The 23,107-nt window shown below is 39.5% G+C and overlaps 1 protein-coding gene across 6 annotated transcripts in view; it reads right to left on the bottom strand.

Annotated features, from left to right (window-relative positions):
• Window positions 1-23,107, bottom strand: part of LOC117219778 (agrin) — an 846,148-nt gene that overhangs the window by 261,407 nt on the left and 561,634 nt on the right. For all 6 annotated transcript variants that reach the window (XM_033469208.2, XM_033469209.2, XM_033469207.2 and 3 more), the window contains one exon: window positions 914-1,123. In XM_033469208.2, coding sequence (XP_033325099.2) covers window positions 914-1,123 — 210 coding nt within the window. The remainder of the gene's footprint in view (window positions 1-913; window positions 1,124-23,107) is intronic.

The raw sequence follows: 23,107 nt of genomic DNA, 5'->3' as shown, positions 1-23,107 counted from the left end.
ATTTTTCAGCTGGAAGCCTTGAAAATTTTTTGATAATAGATGCTTTTTTTATAATCGGTAGACTGCAGATTTTGTTGAAAAAAATTGACAGAATTCAAGAGTGTCGATATTGAGATTAATAATAGCACTGATAAATAATGTTGATACATTAATAATAATATTGACAAATTAATGAGTAATATTGGTGTATTACTTTCGATATATTACTATTCTATAATTATATCATAAAATATGATCATATAATATTCTAGAATATTATATCATAATATAATAATACAGTATTCTATAATTATATCATAGTCTAATCATAATATTCTGTAATATTATATCATAATATAATCATACAATATTCTATAATTATATATATCACAATATAATCGTATAATATTCTATAATTATATCATAGTATAATAATATAGTATTCTATAATATTATATCATAATATAATAATACAGTATTCTATAATTATATATATCATAATATAGTCATATAATATTCTATAATTATATCATAGTATAAGAATATAGTATTCTATAATATTATATCATAATATAATAATACAGTATTCTATAATTATATATCATAATATAATGATATAATATTCTATAATCATATCATAATATAATCATATAATATTCCACAATAATATTGTAATATAATATTCTATTAATTAATTAACATAATAATATAACATTCTATAATTATAAAAATCGAGCTTCATTATTCTCGCAGACTCGTCATTCTTACACATCGATACGAATCGGTGTCGTTTGCAACTCTCCGGCCGCACCGTTAACAAAAACGATCGAATCGCGCGCAAGAACGAAAGATAGGGTCTCGTCGTTTCCGGCGACGGTATCGGAGACAGCGCGACGCTTGGAAGACGTGCGATAGAAGAGAAAACTGTACTCACCACAAGCGCCCTGGTGCTGCACACGTGTACTTTTTCTTTTGAGGCAGCTGGTCTGTCTAAGGTGGCAGTAGTTGGTGTAGGTCACGTTGTCGGAGCCGCAGACAGGATCGGAGGTCAGAGGGCAAACGGTCGGGCACTGACACAAAGGTTTTCCGCTCTCCAACACGACGCACGTCGCTCCCCAGGAACAATACGTCTTCTCGCAGAGCTCTGGAACGAGAACGGGACGAATTTGTAGAGGGGAAAGAGCATTGTTTGTATCGCGGGAATGCGCGGCACGTAACGAAACGAACGATTAAATGCCGGTGCTCCGTGGAAAGAAGCCCGAGCAGCGAAATAATTAATATTTTTCTTGAGAACGAGCAAGATAAACGATGCTTCCGGACACGAGATGAACCCGGGGCTCGCGTCGTTAAATTAATAATTTGCGGTGCGTGTAATTAGTATAGAACGTACGTAATTATGGTACAAAACGTGTACGAATTTTCGAAAATAAAGAAAAAACATATTTTCGCAACGTTTTAGTGTTTCGTTTTTCGAGTGAGACACGAGTGAACGAAGACGGAGGAACATTGTATATATGAGCATTCATATAAACGATTTACCGTGGATATATTCAAATGAATTATGCACGGAAATGAATAACCGAATGCATGCGTGAACGAATGACGAATAAATTTGCCACTGCGAATAACAATACCAATTTCGCGGATGTTAATACACGGAGCCGGCCGACTGTGCGCATAATAGAGAGGCATCATTGTTTTTCCGAATGTGTCATTTTAATTAACAAACGAATCGCTTGTTCGTACGATGGAGCACATTTTTTCAACGATTTACTGTTACTGTTTAGCAATGCGAATTAGAGCGAGAGAGCGAGAGAGAGATCGAGAGAGCGAGAAAGCGAGAGAGAGATCGAGAGAGCGAGAAAGCGAGAGAGAGATCGGGAGAGCGAGGGAGCCGGAGAGAGACGAAAAGAGAGAAAAGAGAAGGGAGAGCGAGGGAGGAGAGAGCGAGAAATCAAGAGAGAGATCGAGAGAGCGAGGGAGCCGGAGAGAGACGAAAAGAGAGAAAAAAGGAGAGAGAGGGAGGGAGAGAGAGAGAGAGCGATCGAGCCCGGAGGTTAGCGGTGTCGGGTGATTTTTTCACGGTGGATCAACTTGTCGGCCATATTAATGACCGCGGTGCTAGGATTATCCGTCGAGGTTACCCAGCGGTCTGGCTGCGAGCTGAAGCCAACTTTCCCGGAAAATTGATTGCGCTTCCTTGAATCTCTCCGCGACGGGAAGCCGGAGAAAAAAGACGTCGTCGGCGGGAAAAAAAAGGGTGTCGTTGACGGTGGGCTCCGGGATCGGGTGGTCCTCGTCGACGGTTACTCTCCTCTTCCCGGAGCGTCATCGGGCCGGCGCTAATTATTTTCGCCCAGCGTCTCCCTTTAATTGGTGTTTTCTTATCGACTACCACCCCTTCACCCTCCTCCTCCCGCCCTGTCGTAAGAACTACAAAGCCTTCGAAACACGAATTTCCGCTCCCGACGCTGCAGTAATTCAGTTCTGGAAGTTCGTTCGTCTCTTCTGCTCTCTTTATCCATCTCCCTCTCTTACTCTCTCTCTCTCTCTCTCTCTCTCTCTCTCCTTCTCACTCTCTTTGATCTCTTCCTCTCTTTCATCTCATTTTCTTTCTTTCTTTCTTTCTCTCTTTCATCTCATTTTCTTTCTTTCTTTCTTTCTCTCTTTCATCTCATTTTCTTTCTTTCTTACTTTCTTTCTTTCTTTCTTTCTCTCTCTTTCATTTCATTTTCTTTTCCTTTCTCTCCCCCTTCCTATCACCTCATTTTCTTTCTTTCTTTCTTTCTTTCTTTCTTTCTCTCACTCTCTCTCTCTCTCTGTCTCGATCGCTTCACTCCCTCTCTTTTTCACTCTTTTCGTCTCTCTCCGGCTCTCTCTCTCTCTCTCGTCTCTATCTCTCTCGCTTTTTCGCTCTCTCTCTCTCTCTCTCGGTCTCAAACGCTTCGCTCTCTCTCTTTCTCCGTCTCGATCGCTTCTCTCTCTCTTTCTCTCTATCTCTCTCTCTTCCTCTCTCCCGATCCACCGCGACGGCATTTCTTTCCTCGCCGATCCCTCCCGGCAGCTTCGACTCCGACGATCGAATTCGCCGGCGGATCGTTCGGCGAATCGTCGGCAAACGAAAGAAACCGGATGACAAAGAGGCGTTTTTGCCTTTTTGACGATCCCCGGCCGTTTCTTCGCGCGAATTGACGGACACCGGCGCGGCGCGGCGGGCCGACAACGCGGTGCTCTGTCCCCGGGTGTAAGACGGTTTTGCTGTCATTCGCGACGCGGCCGATGCCTCGGGGACACCCCCGGCTCTCCCACCGCTCAAAGTGTTCCCGTGTAACGTTTCAATGCTGACCCCGTTTTTTCGCCGGCGAACCGGATTTTTCTAATATTTCAAGCCGCCCGCGACGCGACGATATTCCGCTCGGTTCCCGCTCGGCCGCGTGGAGAATTCTCCTCGGAGGATTTCAGTTTGTCGATAATGGGACCCTTTTTGTTTGCCGGACGGCCGTTCACCTGCTGACAGCGGGGATTCGCGGGCTCGGTTAACCATCGGACGACCGACTGTTTTCATAATTGTACCGGGTGCCCGCTGAATCACCGAACGACGTCAAACGCGACCAACATTCTGGAATCAATGTTTTTTTTTAATCTTTTTGTTATTCTGTTTGGAAGAATAATTGACGGATATTTTTTAGAATTTTACGTTTGAAAAACATCCCTCGGTTCGCCGCCATTTTCCTGCTCACGAGTGCAGAATTAAAAAGAGACTAAAAATAAGACTAATTAATCAGACTAGAAAATAATAACTAGAAGATAATAATAAGAAAAATATTGTAGTAAGAAGAAATAATAAGAAGGATAAATGAGACTGAAAAATAATAACTAGAAGATAATAATAAGAAAAATATAATAGTAAGAAAAAATAATAAGAAGGGTAAATGAGACTAAAAAGTAATAACTGGAAGATAATAGCAAGAAGAATATAATAGTAAGAAAAAATAATAATAAGAATAAATCAGACTAAGAAATAATAACTAGAAGATAATAATAAGAAAAAATAATAAGAAGAATAAACCAGACTAAAAAATAATAACTAGAAGATAATAATAAGAAAAATGTAATAGTAAGAAAAAATAACAATAAGAATAAAAATAAGAAGATGGAAAGAATAATAATAAGCAGAAAGAATAATAAGAATAAAAACATAATAATTCGGCTATAATTATCAACGGTATTACGATTTTTTCACCGCAATCGCGCGCGGATTTTCGTTCGTCGGCCGAGTTGAACGGGGCCCCGGTACAACTAAAGTGTTAATTAAGCCGCGAATCCCGTCGCGATTCGTACTTTTCTATCCGTTATCCGATTAACGCCAAGTCTGTCGGAACAATCGTAATTTCGCGGGCGGGGGGAGGAGGAGAGAGGGTGGTTTCGGCGAGCCCGCGACGGAAACACGGCGTCGTATCCAGCGAAGAGTTAACGCGAGTAATTAGCGGAGTTTATTCAAATAATTTGTGTACGCACGAGGGGTCGCGCGCGTCGCCGCGACGAGCTGAAAGTTGAAATTGCGGCGCGTGTGTGTATATATACGTATATATATATATATATATGTACATCGGGGACAGGGTGCCGGTCGGAGACGACACGGCCGCTTACACGGCGGCGAACAACAACACACAGGTAAGCTCTCGCTGGGAGAGAGAGAGAGACTAATCAAGTGGCACGCGGAATAATTGCGCTCGCCGGGCAGCAACTAGGAAATCCGCGGCCGGATCGGAGTTCGCCCTTTCAACAATCGGATAATAATTGTCCCCGGTTAATGAACCTCGTAGGAATGTCGGTGTTCCCGGTGTTATTGGATTTTCTGGCCGGCTCGATGCTTCTTGCGACTTGCCAATTAGCGCGTTCTCTCTGTGTGTCCGCACGGCGCACGCGGCCGCGTTTAAAGATTATCGGGCCGGGCCGGGCCGGGGCCGGGGATTCTCGAGGAAAGCCGAGGAGGAGCCACCCCCGGAAGATATCGCTCGTTTACGTTTGTAATTAAAGTTCCATCGTCGGCCGCGTTTATAAACACTCGATGTTTCGCGAATTCGAGCGAAATTCTGCTCTTAATTAATCATTAGGCCGCGCGCCCGGCGCTGCACGGCGCGTTGCCGTTCGCTCCTCCGCGCTAATTTGTAGCTGCGGAATGTTACTTTTGATAAATGCTCCGCAGCTTTGCCCGAATTACCGACGCTGATTTATTTGTTCCCAGCGAAGACGTTCTCGCCGGCGTTCGCGAACGCGTTTCGAAGACGGTTCGGACTATTTTAAAGGTCTCCGAGCATTAATTACTTTCTCTCGCGATTCCTCGAAGCGTAGAATTCGATAGAATTCGTGCGAAAGGATTTTTTGTCAGTGCCCAAGTTGCATTAATCCGTAGTTGCACGTGTTTACGTGCGTTCGTCGAGTAAATAAGTTATTAGTTATTCTTTATATTTAATATATAATAAGCTAGATCTGTTCTTTAAGTCTGTTCTTCTCTACCAGAAAATCCATCGGAGCTAATTTCTACCGTAAATTAAGGAACACCTTGTATAATTAAAGGAATATAATTCTTCTAAAGAAGAGAATATAAAGATATATATATATATGTATATATATATATATAAAATATAGAGAATATATATATATATATATATATATATATATATATATATAAAATATAGAGAATATAAATAAAGGAATATAATATATATATATATAAAATATAGAGAATATATATATATATATAAAATATAGAGAATATAAATAAAGGAATATAATTTTCTAAAGAAAATCACAAAACGTCTGTGATTAATAAATAAAAATCTGCCATAAAATCCATGAATACTGCCAGGCCCAATTTCTGCCATGAATTATGAAACACCCTGCATAATTAAAATAACATAATTCTTCGTAACAAAGTCACGGAACGTCTGTGATTAATAAATAAGAATCTACCATAAAATTCATAAATTCTACCAGACCCAATTTCTGCCATGAATTATGAAACACCCTGCATAATTAAAATAACATAATTCTTCGTAACAAAGTCACGGAACGTCTGTGATTAATAAATAAAAATCTGCCATAAAATCCATGAATACTACCAGGCCCAATTTCTGCCAGGAATTGTGAAACCACCTGTATAATTAAAATAACATAATTCTTCATAACAAAGTCACAGAACGTCTGTGATTAATAAATAAAAACCTGTCATAAAATCCATGATTACTGCCCAATTTCTGCCATGAATTATGAAACACCCTGCACAATAAAAATACGCGCGTAATAATAATTCTGCACGAAACTGTCGACTTCATAAATTGTTCTCGTTTCCGTGGCGTTTCTGCAAACACAGTCCTGCTGACAAATATTTCTTTTAAATCGTCCCAGCCACGTGGCCGATCATGGTCGAGGGAAAATCATCCCGGCAACCGTAATCCGTCCGGTTAATAGCTTCTACTCGACGAAAATATTTGCACGTTTCCCGGCAAAGTAATGCTCGTTAGAAAGCAATCACGCTCTCTTGGAAGGCGGCGCGATGGGTTATTTGCCTTACTTTCTCACTCGGCGAGTGCCAATATTTGAAGTTCCAAGCAATCCGAAGGCGCGTGTAATTACGACGCGTGCAGTTTTGTAATTTTCACGGGTAAACAGGCTTCGCGGGTGTACGAGCCTGTCACGTTAAGCGGCTCGTTGTGAGCTTCGATTGCTCGCAACGGGGGTAGGCGAGGGAGGGAAGGGACAAGTGTAGATTGATCGAGGCCAGGGGGCGGCCCGCGCGGAGCACCGACGAGAAATTCACGACAAAATTTATAAACGTTAATAACAAGAGGACCGCGACGCCGGGACAACGGCCATTGTCTGACGGCTGGCTCTCGGCTGCACGCGCGTTTCCATATTTTTAAATGGATTCGCGAGGGTGTAGAAAAGAAATCGCCGAAATAGAATTACGATTATCCGATGTCGAAATTAATAGTTAATTTCTTTCGATTCTAGATCAGAAGCAGCACTTCGATTATCCGCAGTCAAAATTAATAATTAATTTCCTTTTGATTCTAGATCAATTATTAACCCTTTTTGCGCTCGACTGGCGACTCCGAGGCGACGCTAAAAACTGCTACGCTATTTTCAAAAGAATTTCCACGTTGTTAAATTTGTCTGTATTCGATTAATTGTCGATTAATTGTTCAATTTCATATGTATCAAATAAAAAGGATTGTAACAAATGAAAATACTGCAGGTTGAAACAGATGTCTTCGTTTTGGTAGTTAAAATAGTCTCGAGGGGTAAAGGGTTGATAGTATAATATATAAATTTAATTAAGATCATTGAACAGTTTCGTTAAAATCGTTAAATAGTTTTATTACAGTAAATCCTTCCCAATTGTCGCTCAGATTTTAAACAAAAATGGACAATTTTTCTGTTTGGACAATTGACAATTTGTGACAGTTCGTTTTTAATTGTTGCTGACGATTGGCGGAGAATTTACTGTACTTTAAATAATTGAGAATTTAAATAACGAAGCTCAAGAAAAATCCAGTTCGGTTAATCGAGGTTCTACTGTATTATTATTATCGTTATCATTATTATTATTACTATTATTATCGTTACTATTATTATTGTTACTATTATTATTATTATTACTATAAATATTATTACCATTTTTCTTGTTACTACTAATATTATTACTATTATTCTTGTTATTATTATTATTATTACTATTATTATCATTACTATCACTATTATTACTATTATTATTGTTACTACTATTATTATTATCATCATTATTATTATTATTATTTAACATCCTTTCGAAACGAGATCTTTTCCAAAATCGAAACAAAACTTTCCGAACGACCCCAGAGAATTAAAGCAGAACGGTTGAGTGAAGGGTGAGGGGTGGGGGGAGGGAGATATCGCATACCCGGAAGAGGAGAAAGAAGTTGCCTCGAATTTCAGTTTACGATACACCGGGATTTTTGCATAATTATGGTCGGCATTCGCGCGGCTTGTCCGAGAAAGCGGCGGCGGAGAGGTCGACAAGAAGTGTGGCGCGGCGAAAAAAGGGTGATCGCGTGAAAGGGGCCATCTTTTCCGACCGTTCGATTCGAGACCGTGTCGGTTTCTTGTCGAGCTTGCTCGCGCATCCCCCTCCTGGCAACTCGATCATCCGTCATGATCCATCTTGCTCGGCTATCGAACAGAGGCAGCTGGGTCATTCCACGCCAATCGGATCACTTTTTGGACGCGACGTCAGGCATCTTGATGAAATTGAAATATGATGTAGTCCGTGCGGAATTAGGAGGAGGGACGGAAGGGGTGGGGGTGGAAGGAGGGAGGAGATTTTAAGTCATCGTGACCCCGCACATTTTTGTGTAAATTACCACGGCGTCGGTCGGCCGAGTCTTTTATCAAAATCGGGGCATTAATCTTCGCCCGTTAACGAATTTGTCGCGTCAATGAAATGACAGCATCGGTTCGTCTTCGTCGATTTAAACAATTCTCTCAATTTTCTATCCTTCGTTTTTAATTAACTCTCGTGCCTGTGCTTTTTTTAGCGTCGTAAAACGCTTTGTTGCTTTTCAAGAAATTTAATTTCGTTTAGTTCAGAAATATAATTGACTAGAAATTTAATTAAAAGAAAATTAATAGAAATTTAATATAGAAATATTAAATAGGCTAGAGATATTATAAAATAAGCTAGAAATTCTTGTTATATATTAATATTATAATAATAATAATAAATAATATAATAATAATAATATAATAATAATAATTATTATATTTATAATTATATTTAATTATAATAATATTAATATTAATATTAATTCTTGTTATATATATATATATATATATATATATATATATATATATATATATATATATATTATACTTACTTATAATAGGCTAGATTATTAAATAGTATAATAGTATAATAAGTATATATAATAATAGTATAATAGTATAAATATATATATTATAAAATAAGCTAGAAATTCTTGTTATATATATATTATACTTGTCAGCAAAATCTTGTGTTTCAATGTCAGCTTCGCAAATATTAAATGCTTTCTCAGTTAATCAAATTAAAATTGTTGAAAAGATATTAATATATAAAAGAGATATTACATCATTTTTCCCACGAACAGTTCTCCAGTCAATTTTCCTTCGTTCTTACAAAATCGCCGCACTTTCGATCGTCGTCGCGCGAGGGTCGTCCGACGATGATCGTCCGACGATCGGAGTTTTCATCGCGTCGGAACGTCGTCGACGTCGATCACGCGGCCGATTGCCGCGGTCCCGCGGACGAGGATTTATTAATTCCACGCGAGAATGTTATTTAATTAAACGGCGGGTCTAATGGCGTGCGCTCAAAATATATCCCCGGGCCTGGGGAATTAGCCGGCTATCGGCCGGCGAAATCTCGGGACGGCGAGGCTGCCTCGGAGAGAACCAGCGTTCCACCGTCGGTTATCTGCCGCCTGTCCTTATCGCGATACGAGCTGGCCAGTTATGCACTCTCGACGTTATACGAACGCGCGGCGGCGGCGGGCGTCGGTGCTTTAAAACGATCGTAAACGACGATACACGAGTCGGCCTTGTCGCGGGGGAGGCCAAACTGCCGGTGTTAAAGACCGTCGATCGCCGAATGAGCTCGTTTGCGACACTGTCTTCGTTCGTCGGACACATTTCATCGCGCCCGTGGAACGGCCGTTGCTCGCGATAACGCGACGCCGACGTGCCGCCTCGACGTCGAATTCGACGGCTAACGTTCACCGTCGACCGGAACACAACGGCGTCTACCGAAACGGCCGGATTGTTTATCGTCGAATGACTACACGGCTCGCGTTACACCGTGATTTGTTCTCTTTTTTTTGTGGGGGGGGGGCTTTGGAATTAAATTTACATTTATGTAAAATGATTGGAATCTAATGATTGGCGTCGAATGATTTATGTAAAATGATTGGCTTAGAATGATTTGTATAAAATGATTGGCTTAGAATGATTTGTATAAAATTATTGGCTTAGAATGATTTATATACAATGATTGGCTTTTAGAATGATTTATATAAGATGATTGGCTTAACATGATTTATATAAAATGGTTGGCATCAAATGATTTATATAGAATGATTTGTATAAAATTGTTTGTATAAGACGATTTATATAAGACGATTGGCATAAAATTATTTATATAAAATGATATATATGAAATGATTTACATAAAATTATGTATATATATAAAATAATGTATGTAAAATCGTTCGAATAAGATGATTTACATAAAATGATTTATATAAAATAACTGGCATACAATGATTTACACAAGATGATCGGCACGAAATTGTAAATTTCATTGGCATAAAGTGTACTGGCATAAATTAAAATGTTTTCTATAAAATGATTCACGTAAAATTGTTCGCACAAGAGGATTTACATAAAATGATCGATGCATCATCGTTTCTATAAGACGATTTGCATAAATTGCTTCAAGCAAAATTGTTCGTATAAACGGATCGGTGCAAAATGATTTCCATAAAATCGTTCGCTAAACAAAGGAGAACAGAGAATTAACGCGGCGGGAACACAAAGAAGAATACAGAATGAACGTACATGATCCATTAAAATCTCGGCACGAAACACTCCGCGTTCATTTCGTTACGATAATCGTCGTTGTTTAAAGCAAAACAAAAAAAAAACATTAAAGTCCATCATTATCCGTCCACCCGGTGTATCCGACGTCACCGGCCGTTCATAACGGATCGAATTTGCTTGCGCGCGAAGTAATTAAAGCAGGAGCTGTTTTAAAAATTAGCATCCGGTCCGATGCGCGTCAAATTCAGCGCCGCGCGAATAAAACAAAATTTTCCCCGTCCCCTCTTTCCGGTCACGATCGGCCATCTTCGATCGCCGATGCGTTTCGCGCGTTAATTCGTCGTTTCGACGGAGTTGATTGACACCTCGAGTAGAAAGTCATCGAACGCATTGAATTTTCGATGCGCCCACCCCTCCTCCCCCCGCGGGGTGCGACCTTTGGAATCGGCGGACGGAGCCGCGATGCGATCGAATGATCCACGGAATGATCGGGCCCCCTCCTGGCCCCCCTCCGGGCCCCCTTCTATGTAGATCGAAACGAAACGTCGTCGGCGTACGGAACGACATCAAAGCGTCCGAGGGCCGAAAAATTGATGAGGTCCCCGGCCGCGGTATTTGCTATTGATTAACTTCGTCCAGCGCGATGATCACCGATCCGCATTGAAATTCCGCTGTGAACGCTGATCCGTGAACTGTTATTAGCCGGGAACGCGTTCGTTCGGGAACGCGGCTACGCGAAGTGCCATATTTTCTGCTTCCGCGAATGCGCGTTTCGTTAACGTGGAACGATGTCCCACGCGATTTTGCGAACGGTTTCTCGTCCCGTTCCTGTTTTTGATTTCAAGAGATTTCATTGATAACGAAATACCATCTCGAGCGAAAGGATATTTTCTCGTTCGGACGGTTCATTCGCGTCGAAACGAATTTGCGTCGCCGCGCTGATTTAAACGGGCGAACGATCGTGTTGAATAAATGTAATGTTAATGTAGAACCATCGAATGTAATATCGAAAATTTGGGATGATAGTGAGGGTATGTAGATAGAAATGAAAGAGTTAAACAATGGTATGTTTAGTTAATAATGTAATGTATAGTAGTTAAGCACAAGTTGAAACAATATGTGTGTATATATTTGTCAAGCTTCGCAATTGTTTCCATTAATGTAGCAGTAATAATTTGTATTTCAATTTATATTTTTGAATAAAAGATTTCGATGTTTTTACAGAGAGAGAGAGAGAGAGAGAGAGAGAGAGAGATGTATTTTCAATTTTTATATATACGCTAAAATCTTTTGTCCAGAAGTATAAATTGAGATGGAAATTTTTATTGTTATATTAATGGAAACTATTGTGGAATTTTATTATACATGTGTACATATTTTATAGGTATTTTGCAAGTATTTTATATGTATTTTGCAAGTACTTTACATGCACTTTATATGTATTTTACATTATATATATACACATATTGTTTTAACTTGTAACTTTCACTCTTAACTTTCATTTCTATCTGTCTATTTCAAATATACAGATTTTATTGTAACAGATTTTTTTATAAGAATCGAAAATGTATGTTTAAAAACAGCAAAATCTTTCATCCAGAAGTATAAATCGAAATGCAAACAATTATTGCTGCCTCAATGGAAACAATCGTCGAACTTCCTTGCATATCAAATGTTTGCTTGTCCCTTCATCGATTTTATCCAGCAAGCCGAGAAAAAAAATCGTACTTCGAGAATGTTGATATTTCGAGAATTGTTAAACATTATTATAAAAGGCTGTGTTCACAAAATAGATCGTATCGAGAATAGAGAGCACGTCGCGTTTCGTATTTGTTTTCGAAAATATATGTCGCGTTGGAAGTTGAGACCGAGCTCTCCCGGTCGGTTCTGTCAAAAAAGAAACAAAAAGCCGACTTCGCGGCCATGTAACTTTTGGCAACCGAACTGCATCATACATATAAACTGTAAAAGCTCCGGAGCACAGAGGGTAAATAAATATGTATGCAGCGTCGTCGTCGTCCGCGGCTCAAGTTTTTCTTTCCAAAGAGTTAGAAAGCATCGAATGAGAAAAATATGACTAACAAACGAGAGAATCGGCAAGTAGCGGAAACTCGGGATCGAATAACAAATTCGACTCTCGAACTAAGCGTTTCGATTCGGAATATTTCAAATTACAGTAAATTCTCGCCAATTTTCCTTCGACTTGTTAACGAAGATGGACAATATGGGAAGATGAGATACGATTATTCGAATTCTGCACTTCGTTTTCATAATTGTTGGCAATCGGCAACTATAAATTTACTATTAAATTTTACTATATTTTTATTAAATTTATACTATTAAATTTACTATTATTAAATTTATACTATTAAATTTACTATTATTAAATTTATACTATTAAATTTACTATTATTAAATTTATACTATTAAATTTACTATATCTTTATTAAATTTATACTATTAAATTTACTATATCTTTATTAAATTTATATTATTAAATTTACTATTATTAAATTTATACTATTAAATTTACTATTATTAAATTTATACTATTAAATTTACTATTATTAAATTTATACTATTATTAAATTTATACTAATAAGTTTACTATATTATTAAATTTATACTATTAAATTTATACTATTAAATTTACTATTATTAAATTTATACTATTAAATTTACTACATTTTTATTAAATTTATGCTATCAAATTTTCTATTAATAACATATAAATAATACCCTTGACAATATATCGGCAACCATAAAATCGAGCCGCGAGGCTCGAACAATCGTATCTCCACTTCCCAAATTCTCCATTTTGGTTTACAAGCCGAAGAAAAATTGTGGAGAATTTCTCTGTAGAATCTCGTGCACGCAGCGCGCAACGTTTCGTTCTGCACAGAATTCTCGGACGTGAAAGAATGATCGATCCGCGGGCGGGAGAAATTACGAGCCAGTTTTTCTAAATCAGCCCATTACATGTTTACACAAGAATGTGCTGTCTAACGATCCGAAAAGATTCGGAGAAAGTCACGGAAGTGGACGCGAACGCTACCGTAGACTGGGATCGAATTCGCGGAGCGTTGACCTGCATCACTGGCCGACTATAGTCAGCGTGTTGCACTACTTAACGGGTCTCCTTACACAGACCGCTTCGATATTCTTGGAGAAAATTAGTTTGTCCGTAAACGAAGCATTTTTCTCTGCGGATCGATAAATAAACTGTCGATAGCTAATTATCTCGTCACATTATTTATGCAATATTTTTCTGCAGTACAATGAGATCCACGTTCTGATCATAAATCGACGACGGATTTTTTATGCATTTGTTGCAGAAATTAATAAAAGAGATACGCGAAAATAGAATAAATAATGGAAAATAAAAATAATGGAAGAATTCGGGAACGTTGTTGCGTTATTTTCAGTCGATTAAGATCGATTAATTGACGAAATATGTTTTTATTTTTAGAGCTAGATGTTCAGAGCTTTATTATTAAGCTTATTATTATTAGCTTATATTATTTTAGCTTGTTTTTAATTTATAGTTGTTTAGAGTTTCGTATAATCGTTGAGCAAAATTTTTATTTCGCGTTAAGGTCCGCCATTTGATTCGTATAATTCTCGGTTTGGTCATGAATGCGTAAAATTCGCAAGAATAGTCGCAAATTCGTAAAATCTACGGACTAGTCGCAATATAATAATATAATATAATAAAAATAATAATAAATCCGCAAGTCTAGTTGCAAATTTATAAAATCCACAAGTCCAGTCGCAAACGCACAAAATCCGCGGTCTAATCGCAAAAGCATAAAATAATCCGCAGTCTAGTAAAAAAAAGCGTAAAATCCGCAGTCCAGTAAAAAAAAGCGCAAAATCAAAGTCCGTTTGTAACAAATTGCGGAATCAAGGATAGCATCGAAGCGATTCCGATTCTTCTTTCTTCTTCCCTGCAAGAAGCGAGGCGAGGCTTCGTTCTCGAAAATATCCGTCGACATTTCGAAAAACCGTCGCGACGTTCCCGAACGACGCGCGACGATCCGCGCAGCCCCGTCGTTAACGACGAACGAATTCCGACGGGGCCGAACGGTCCGCGTCGATTAATTCTCAAACGAGTATTCCCGCCGTCCGGTGGGAAATTAATCACGGCGACGTTTTCAACGAACGGGACCCCTATCGCAAACGATTCCCAGAGTAAACGCCGCTCGTCCTGGAAACTGCGAGCCTTCTCGAGGCGATTGTTTCCCGCGAAACGATAAACATCGCGAATTCTAAGGCGCAATTAATCGTATTAATTACTCACGCGACGACGGAGCCCCCGCGATTTCATATACGCGAACTTACATTTCCGGGCGGCGATTTACGGATACGACGGAACGCGTCGGAAACGGGAACGTGGGGGGTTTTCTATAAATAAGCTAATTCAGTCGAATATTTCATTTTAGCGCGCTTATAATTTATATACAATACAATATATTATATTGTATTATATATAATATATTATACAATATATTATACTGTATTATATATAATATATTATATTGTATTATATATAATATATTTTATAAAATTGTATTATAATAATATTATAATAATTTATAATATCTATTTTAATAATAAATTAATATTATTATTTTAATAATATTATATAATTAATATTTATTTATATAATAATTTTGTATTATAATTATATTATGTAATATTTTGTGTGTCACTGCTGAATACAATATAACAAAAAAAAAACGAATAGGTGAGACACAAAATAATAGAAAAAGGTATAAATAATTCAAGAACACCGTTATCTTCGGCTCAATAAAATTATTAAAAAAAGAATCAAATTTTTCGACTCGATTCCATGAAATACCTTGCAATCGACGCAAACAATTTATATTGTTTCTATTTCACACAATCTACCAATAAATAAAATAAAGTTCTTTTATCTCGACTTTCATTTCCTTAAAATTTAACACATAAAATTGCGAAGCAAAATTCAGCCAAAAGAAAAATGGAACAAAGAACATATCAGACCACTGACAAGTCGTGATCAAGTTATGGTCGCGAGATCGTCGCAAAAATACGTGGAAAAAGAAAAGAAGCCGGCCAATAAATCGTCGCCTCTATTTGCAAAGATGAGTTCTCATCTGCAATTTTCTTGTCTCCCAGTCGCGTGCGCGCGCGCGCGCTCACCCCGATCGTCTCGACCCACATCTTTCGCCGGCCCTAAGAGAATTCCGATTCCTTTGATCAAGGAACTGGGGCTGACGAGGCGGTCTGTCGTCCTGGAACTTCTCGTCCATGGAGCCGGGGGCGACGCGGGGGAGGGGCGTTTCCTTTCATCGATGGGCCGCCGATCGGCGCGCATTCATTTATTAACTTGAAATTCGACGCTCGGTTTCGGCACCGCCGCGGCCAATTATCCGGGCTCGAGAGGGTCGTTTACAAGCTGTTGCTCGCCGTTGATCATCGTTTTAAATAGCAGAACACAGAGGCCGGAGAATCTTCCGGCGGAGCCTATTCAATTGTTGCCGAGGGCCGGAAATTAGGCCGCGGGGCACAACAATGGTTCACGAGCCGCTGATTAAGTAGCATGAACGGGATCCTACCATTTTATTCCTGGTTCTCGTGCTACGCGAAACGTGTGCGATTCCTTTTTTCTTTTTTTCGTTTTTTTGCTTTTCGCATGGTAGATAAATTCTGGGAAACGTGCGAGAACACGCGGCGATATTTACGCGTTATTTCTTTGATGAGCTTGTGACGGTGGCGATGGCAGCTAATTGTGTTGTGTAATTGTATTTGATCTGCGGTTAATTAATTGTCAGAGCGTGGATCTTTATGCGAAAAATTGTCCGAGACTATACTGTAAGAAACAGAAGTTAGTGTAATTAATATAATTAGTAAAATGTAATATAATCAATGTAATATAATTAATGTAATATAGTCAATATAATATGATTAGTATCATATAATCAATATAATATAGTCAATATAATATGATCAGTATCATATAATCAATATAATATAGTCAATATAATATACTCAATATAATATAATCAGTATCATATAATCAATATAATATAGTCAATATAATATGATCAGTATCATATAATCAATATAATATAATCAATATAATATAGTCAATATAATATGATCAGTATCATATAATCAATATAATATAGTCAATATAATATACTCAATATAATATAATCAGTATCATATAATCAATATAATATAGTCAATATAATATGATCAGTATCATATAATCAATATAATATAATCAATATAATATAGTCAATATAATATGATCAGTATCATATAATCAATATAATATAGTCAATATAATATACTCAATATAATATAATCAGTATCATATAATCAATATAATATAGTCAATATAATATGATCAGTATCATATAATCAATATAATATAATCAATATAATATAGTCAATATAATATGATCAGTATCATATAATCAATATAATATAGTCAATATAATATACTCAATATAATATAATCAGTATCATATAATCAATATAATATAGTCAATATAATATGATCAGTATCATATAATCAATATAATATAATCAATATAATATAGTCAATATAATATGATCAGTATCATATAATCAATATAATATAGTCAATATAATATACTCAATATAATATAATCAGTATCATATAATCAATATAATATAGTCAATATAATATACTCAATATAATATAATCGGTATCATATAATCAATATAATATACTCAATATAATATGATCAGTATCATATAATCAATATAATATAGTCAATTTAATATGATCAGAGTATCATATAATCAATATAATATAGTCAATTTAATATAGTCAATATAATATACTCAATATAATATAATCAGTGTCATATAATCAATATAATATAGTCAATATAATATACTCAATATAATATAATCAGTGTCATATAATCAATATAATATAGTCAATATAATAATACTCGATATAATATAATCAGTATTACGTAATCAATATAATATAATCAGTATATAATCGGTGGGCGAGAACCATTAATGATTGAAACCCATGAATGGAAGGCTAAAATAACGTTCGAGAGCTAGCAGCTCGCGTCAAACACATGCGCACGTGCAACAAGCGTAGTCTAAAGGCTGTTCGGTGTCCGCGAAATCGAGGATATCTCCGAGAGCGCATCTATTTCTGGATCGCTCGATTATTTCTTAGTCCGTTCATTTTCGTCTGTACATAGAAATCCGGGGCGACACGGGTTAACCGATCGAATATTAACCGAAAAGATCGAATTTCGAGTTACGATTCGCGACGACGTTACCCTTAATGGATTAATTTGAGTATCTTCGTCAGGGAAACGTCGGGGCGCGGCTCGACGTTCCTCCGTCGAGGGTGAGAACCCGACGTAACCTGGAGCCAACAGCACCCAAAGAACATCGTACCCCGCGATATTTATCGCTGTAATTCGAACAGTGAAGCACGAATAAAGATGCGATCGGCCGGCATTAAATTTGCCGGCAGAGACAATCGTAGAATTGGAAACCGGCTGAATTAATTCTACAGCGTTGTTGCCGGCAGCTGAGCGAATTTAACCCGCGGACGGAATTAACAAAACGCGACGCGAACGCGTTCCGATCCGTCAAACGTCTCTCACCGGGCGAACACGTGAATTGTCTGTTCCGGGTAAATTCTCCAACGGATATGTCTGGAAACGTTGATCACACTTTCGGCGGGATTACGGTGTTAAATTCGAGCGTGCTCGAGCGCGCGCGCGGTTACGGGAAATAAATTTGCGGCTGCGAATTGTCGGATTTTCAGACGTCGTCGAGAACCGCGCGACGAAGAAGCTACGGAATTAACTATTATAAATTCATACTAGATATACAGGGTGTCCCAAAAATGTCTCGCAATCCGGAAATGGCGGGTTCCTCGGATCATTTGAAGCAACTTTTTCCTTTACAAAAATGTTCTCCGAGGCACCGTTAACGAGTTATCAACGAAAAACAGTGACCAATAAGAATCGAGTACGGCTGACGCGAGGCGGCCCAGCCAACCAGCGCAAGAAGCCTAGTTCCGCTCATTGGCTCGGTCGCCTCGCGCCAGCCGAGCTCGCCTCTCATTGGTCAATGTTTTTCGTTAATAACTCGTTAACGGTGCCTCGGAGAAAATTTTTGTAAAAGAAAAAGATGCTTCAAATGACCTGTGGAACCCGTCACTTTCGGATCGCAAGACATTTTTGAGATATTAAACATTTTCCTCAAAAAACAAACGAAATAGAAGGCTAAACAATGTTGTATCAGCTTCGAACGCCAACTATCATTCCGTCGCGAGTCACTTCGATTCTCAGAGGGTCGGAATGAAGCGCTCAGCTTTCCGTAGACGCGATCCGGCCGCTTAATAACGAAGCAGAACTCGCGATCCCGTTACGACATTCTAAAGCTTGGACGTTAAAGCTGTAACAAGGGGCGCAGACGGTCCGCGTATCGTAAAAACTGGCCGAGCCCCGTGGCAACTTCCTTTTTCGCAGTTCAGCCGGCATTAATCGTTCATGGCCGTATAAAAGAACACCCGGTCGAAGCCGGCCCGGCTAAAAAGAGACTGAAAAGCCCGATCTAACCCTGATCTAACCTAGAACGATCCATTTTACCGAATATATTGATCTTCGCTCGATAACCCCTTGAATTTCTTCGTAATCTTCAGAACAAATATTTCGAATCGAATTCAGTTCATCAAAAAATTGAAACAATTGCCGCGACATTTTCCGAACTTCCGATCCTTTGCACGTTTGATCCTAACGAATACATAATTAACTGAATTTAAATACGAAAATATAGCACGTCGTGCACGATAAACGTACGAAGTTAATCGCGCTTGAAAACAAACGAAAAGCACAGTTAATTGGCTATCCAACAGTCGGCTGCTCCGTTGCCCTAATTGGCCCGTGCTCCGACTAACAAGCCGCGTTAATTTCTCGTGAGCGACGGTCATATTCCTTTCATGAGTTTCACCATGGGGGATCGATCTCTAATGGAACGCCGGCGAAGGGATCGAAGGACAGAAATTGTTACGGTTCGCGAGCCCTTAATCCGGTCTCGGCTAGTTGCTAGTCCCCGGATCCGGAAACTGTTGAACTTTTAATCTGCTTGCGTACCGTGACATTGAATTTATCGGGCAACTACGAGGCACCGTACGGACGGTGTCCTTCTTTCGGACACGTCGTTGCACCTGCGGTGCCCTATTGAACAACAATTCGATTCATTATTTAGAGCGAACCCTTGCGAACTCGCGCGACAAGCGAGAGACGCGGCTCTGCTAACTTTCTGTGCGAACGACTGGATTTATGCGCGAAATAAAAATTGTCTGCACCGATTACAAGATAAAGGAACTCTTTAAACGTTGGCATCGTTCTTCGATCATTTCCTTTAATTGGAAATGACGAAACCGTGTTCTCAAGTTCTCCGAACGTCCTCGTCGCTTCGTATCCGATCGGTTAATTTCCCTCGTGAATGCAGAAAACGTGCAACACGGGCAAAGGAATCGCATCAAATTACGTGGAAAGGTCGGCCACTCTTGCCGCGAGACCATTCGCATGATTCGCGGAAAGTTTACGGTGCTCGATGCGCGAATAAACTGCGAATTTCGGAGTGGCTTCGGACGGTCTCAAGATCGCGACGAGTCGGCACACGGCGAAACGGCCGATCGGGTTGCAGTTTAAATTGGAATTCCGGGAACTATTATTTCGGAAATTTCAACCGGGGATTCTCAGGCAAGCGGTGTCCACGGTTTCCCGGTGAATCAGCTTTCGAATTAGGGTGCTGGATGTCAATTTATTAGGTTCTTAGCGAACACGTGCGCTCACAGCGTGCCGGCACCCCGGAGTTAATAGCGATTGAGGTGTCGTAAAGCTCCGGATGCGACACAACAGTCAATCGGGTCGTTACTCGAGCGTCCATCTTGGAACCAGCATCACGACTGCTTCGGAAACGAAGCACCGTGTGCCGAATTCTTATGGAATCGCTCGCGACCGATTCGCATCCGAAATTTCGCCGGGCTAAATTGCCTCTACAGTTTAACGACGACTCGAAGGATGGATTTCCCGAAGAGAGTCCTATACACCATAGTGTTCCAGAGATTTTGGTTTAATCGTGTTTAATAAGGAGTCGCATAAATAGCCCCGGAAAGTCGGCGGGGAAACCGAGCTCTCGAAAGTAAGCTCGCTCGAGTGTCCGTCAAACGTAACTTTCGTAAAAATAACTTCGCTCCGGGCCAACGGCGCGACGAGACCGGATTGCTCTCTGTATTTGTAAGTATAAATAGCGTTTGAAAGTTTCGAGAAAGAGTATATACTCGAAAATGAATCCAAGAATACCGTGGAACGTGAACCGTGTTTCCGAGAGCGCGTTTCCAGAACAATTGTATTAACGAACTTTCGCGCCGTGTATTTTTGTCGCAGTTTCCTCCGTCGCTTCTCGACATCCGTTGCAGTTTCTTTTTTTCTCTTATTTCGACCATGGAACGGGCAAATTGTGGCTCTGTGATCTAATTATTTCAATTTGAAACGATTGACGTATCCGGAGCGGCGACGTTTTTACAATGCGTTCGGCACTTGGCTCTATTTAAGACTGGATTTACGGAACCCGTCAAAATGGCGGGTCGCTGATCCTTTAATTTACGATCGTTCGTATCGTAAAGATGCGTTTATGAGTTATTTATTCAATTGATATGTTACTTGCGGCGAAGTCAAAATAAATGTCTTGTTGTTATTTTTATAAAATTATATGGAACAGCTGCTTTTTTATGCTCCGTAAATCTAGGGTTAAACGAGACACCATTTATTTGTCTTCGAAAAGAAACGTCGGAAACGCCTCGGATATTACAACATTGAGTTAAACAATTCTGACAGTTAATTTGACCTTTTGTTACGTGAGAAATTTACGCATTCATGGCAAAAATGGATGAGCGAAGTATACAAGATATTAGAAGAATATAAAAATATTGTCGCGTTATTGCGATCGAAATTATTGAAAGAAGAAACGCATCGGTTTTTTGCAATCTGTGCAGAAAATGTGTATTTCAAACAAAGATCCACAGTTTAATTTAACCAATTAATCGACGACGAGTACAGTCGTTATCAAAAAGCATGGAAAAGCAAGAAACGACACATAATGGCATTTTTCACGTGGCACACCAATATCGTGATTCTTTTTTACTCTTATTTTTACAAAAACGTAAACACCCTCCCGTAGGATTCGCCTAAAACTATTCTAAACATCTTCAAATTTCAGAATATGTTTTCGTTTTCACAGTAATGTCTCCCCAATTGACGCTCAGAATGTCCACAAAAATGGACAATTTGGGAAGATGAGCCTTGCGAATTCGAGCCTCGCAACTCGTTTTTATAGTTACCGATTTTCAACAGTTATGAAAACGAGCCGCAAGTCTCGAATAATCGTATCTCCTCTTCCCAAATTGTCCATTTCTTTCGGACAATCTGAGCGTCAGGGAGACATTACTGTACTCGTCACGGCACAAAATATTGCCGGTTCTCCGTGACGAGTATACTCGTCGAAATAATCTAATAATCGTCCGATCTAATCGTCATAGTGGTCGCGTGCGCAGCGAGCACGTATCGTTCGAACATCGTTTCCCCGGATAAGCGTTGCAATAACAGTCGCCCCGACGCGGTGCATCCCCGGTTTATAATCGCCGCCGCGCCGTTTATTATTCCGCTAATTTGATTTCTTCGCAGGCTAAGACTCTCGCGTTTAACGATAAGTCTTCGGCGTAGAGGAGCAATTGTGCAGCCGTGTTGCGGCCCGGTGTTCTACGGTTAATTATCACGGACGGTTCTATTTACGCTAATTACTCCGGGGTAGCAGAGGTGCAACAGTGATCGATGCACACCGACTCGTAATTAGTGTGTATACGTGTGCCCGGCCGAGGAGCCCTTATACCTTGGCGAACTCGAAATTACAGGCGGGAAACAAACGGGAACGGAACGAGGCGTCGCGTCGCGTCGCCGCGAAGTTCGAAAACAGGTCGGGAACGAACCAACCAACCAACTCGAATTTTCCTGTTTCGTATTGCTGGCGGCCGCACGCGAGCCGGGAAAACATCAACAGAGACCATATCGCGCGGCCCTCCAAATATGCGGCCGAAAGTTCGAAAACCGTAAAGGTTCCGATCAAAGCAAATATTTGGAAAACTTTCGCCGACTAATCCACGGTAAACCGTGAAACAATTTTCGGACCGATCCCGCGGATACGTGTTCCGGCGAATTTTCGTTTAACAATTCGTTCACGGGGCCCCGTTCGAAATTTGTTACGGTGCTTCTCGCCTAAAACAGCGTGCCTCGGCTAAATAGAGGATCGCGGACGGTTTCGAAAACCGTGAACGTTGCGCCGCTTTTATTTCGATCGAATTAAAAGCACCGATTGATTCGCGATGCGAGTTATGCGGAAATATATTTGCGAAAAGGGTTAAACGCGCGACAATGTTGAATTTCCAGGA

This window comes from Megalopta genalis, chromosome 5 (genome assembly GCF_051020955.1).
Source record: "Megalopta genalis isolate 19385.01 chromosome 5, iyMegGena1_principal, whole genome shotgun sequence".
Classification (NCBI taxonomy): domain Eukaryota; kingdom Metazoa; phylum Arthropoda; class Insecta; order Hymenoptera; family Halictidae; genus Megalopta; species Megalopta genalis.
Note: the sequence above shows the minus strand (reverse complement) of the source record. Positions and strands in the feature narration are given on the sequence as shown.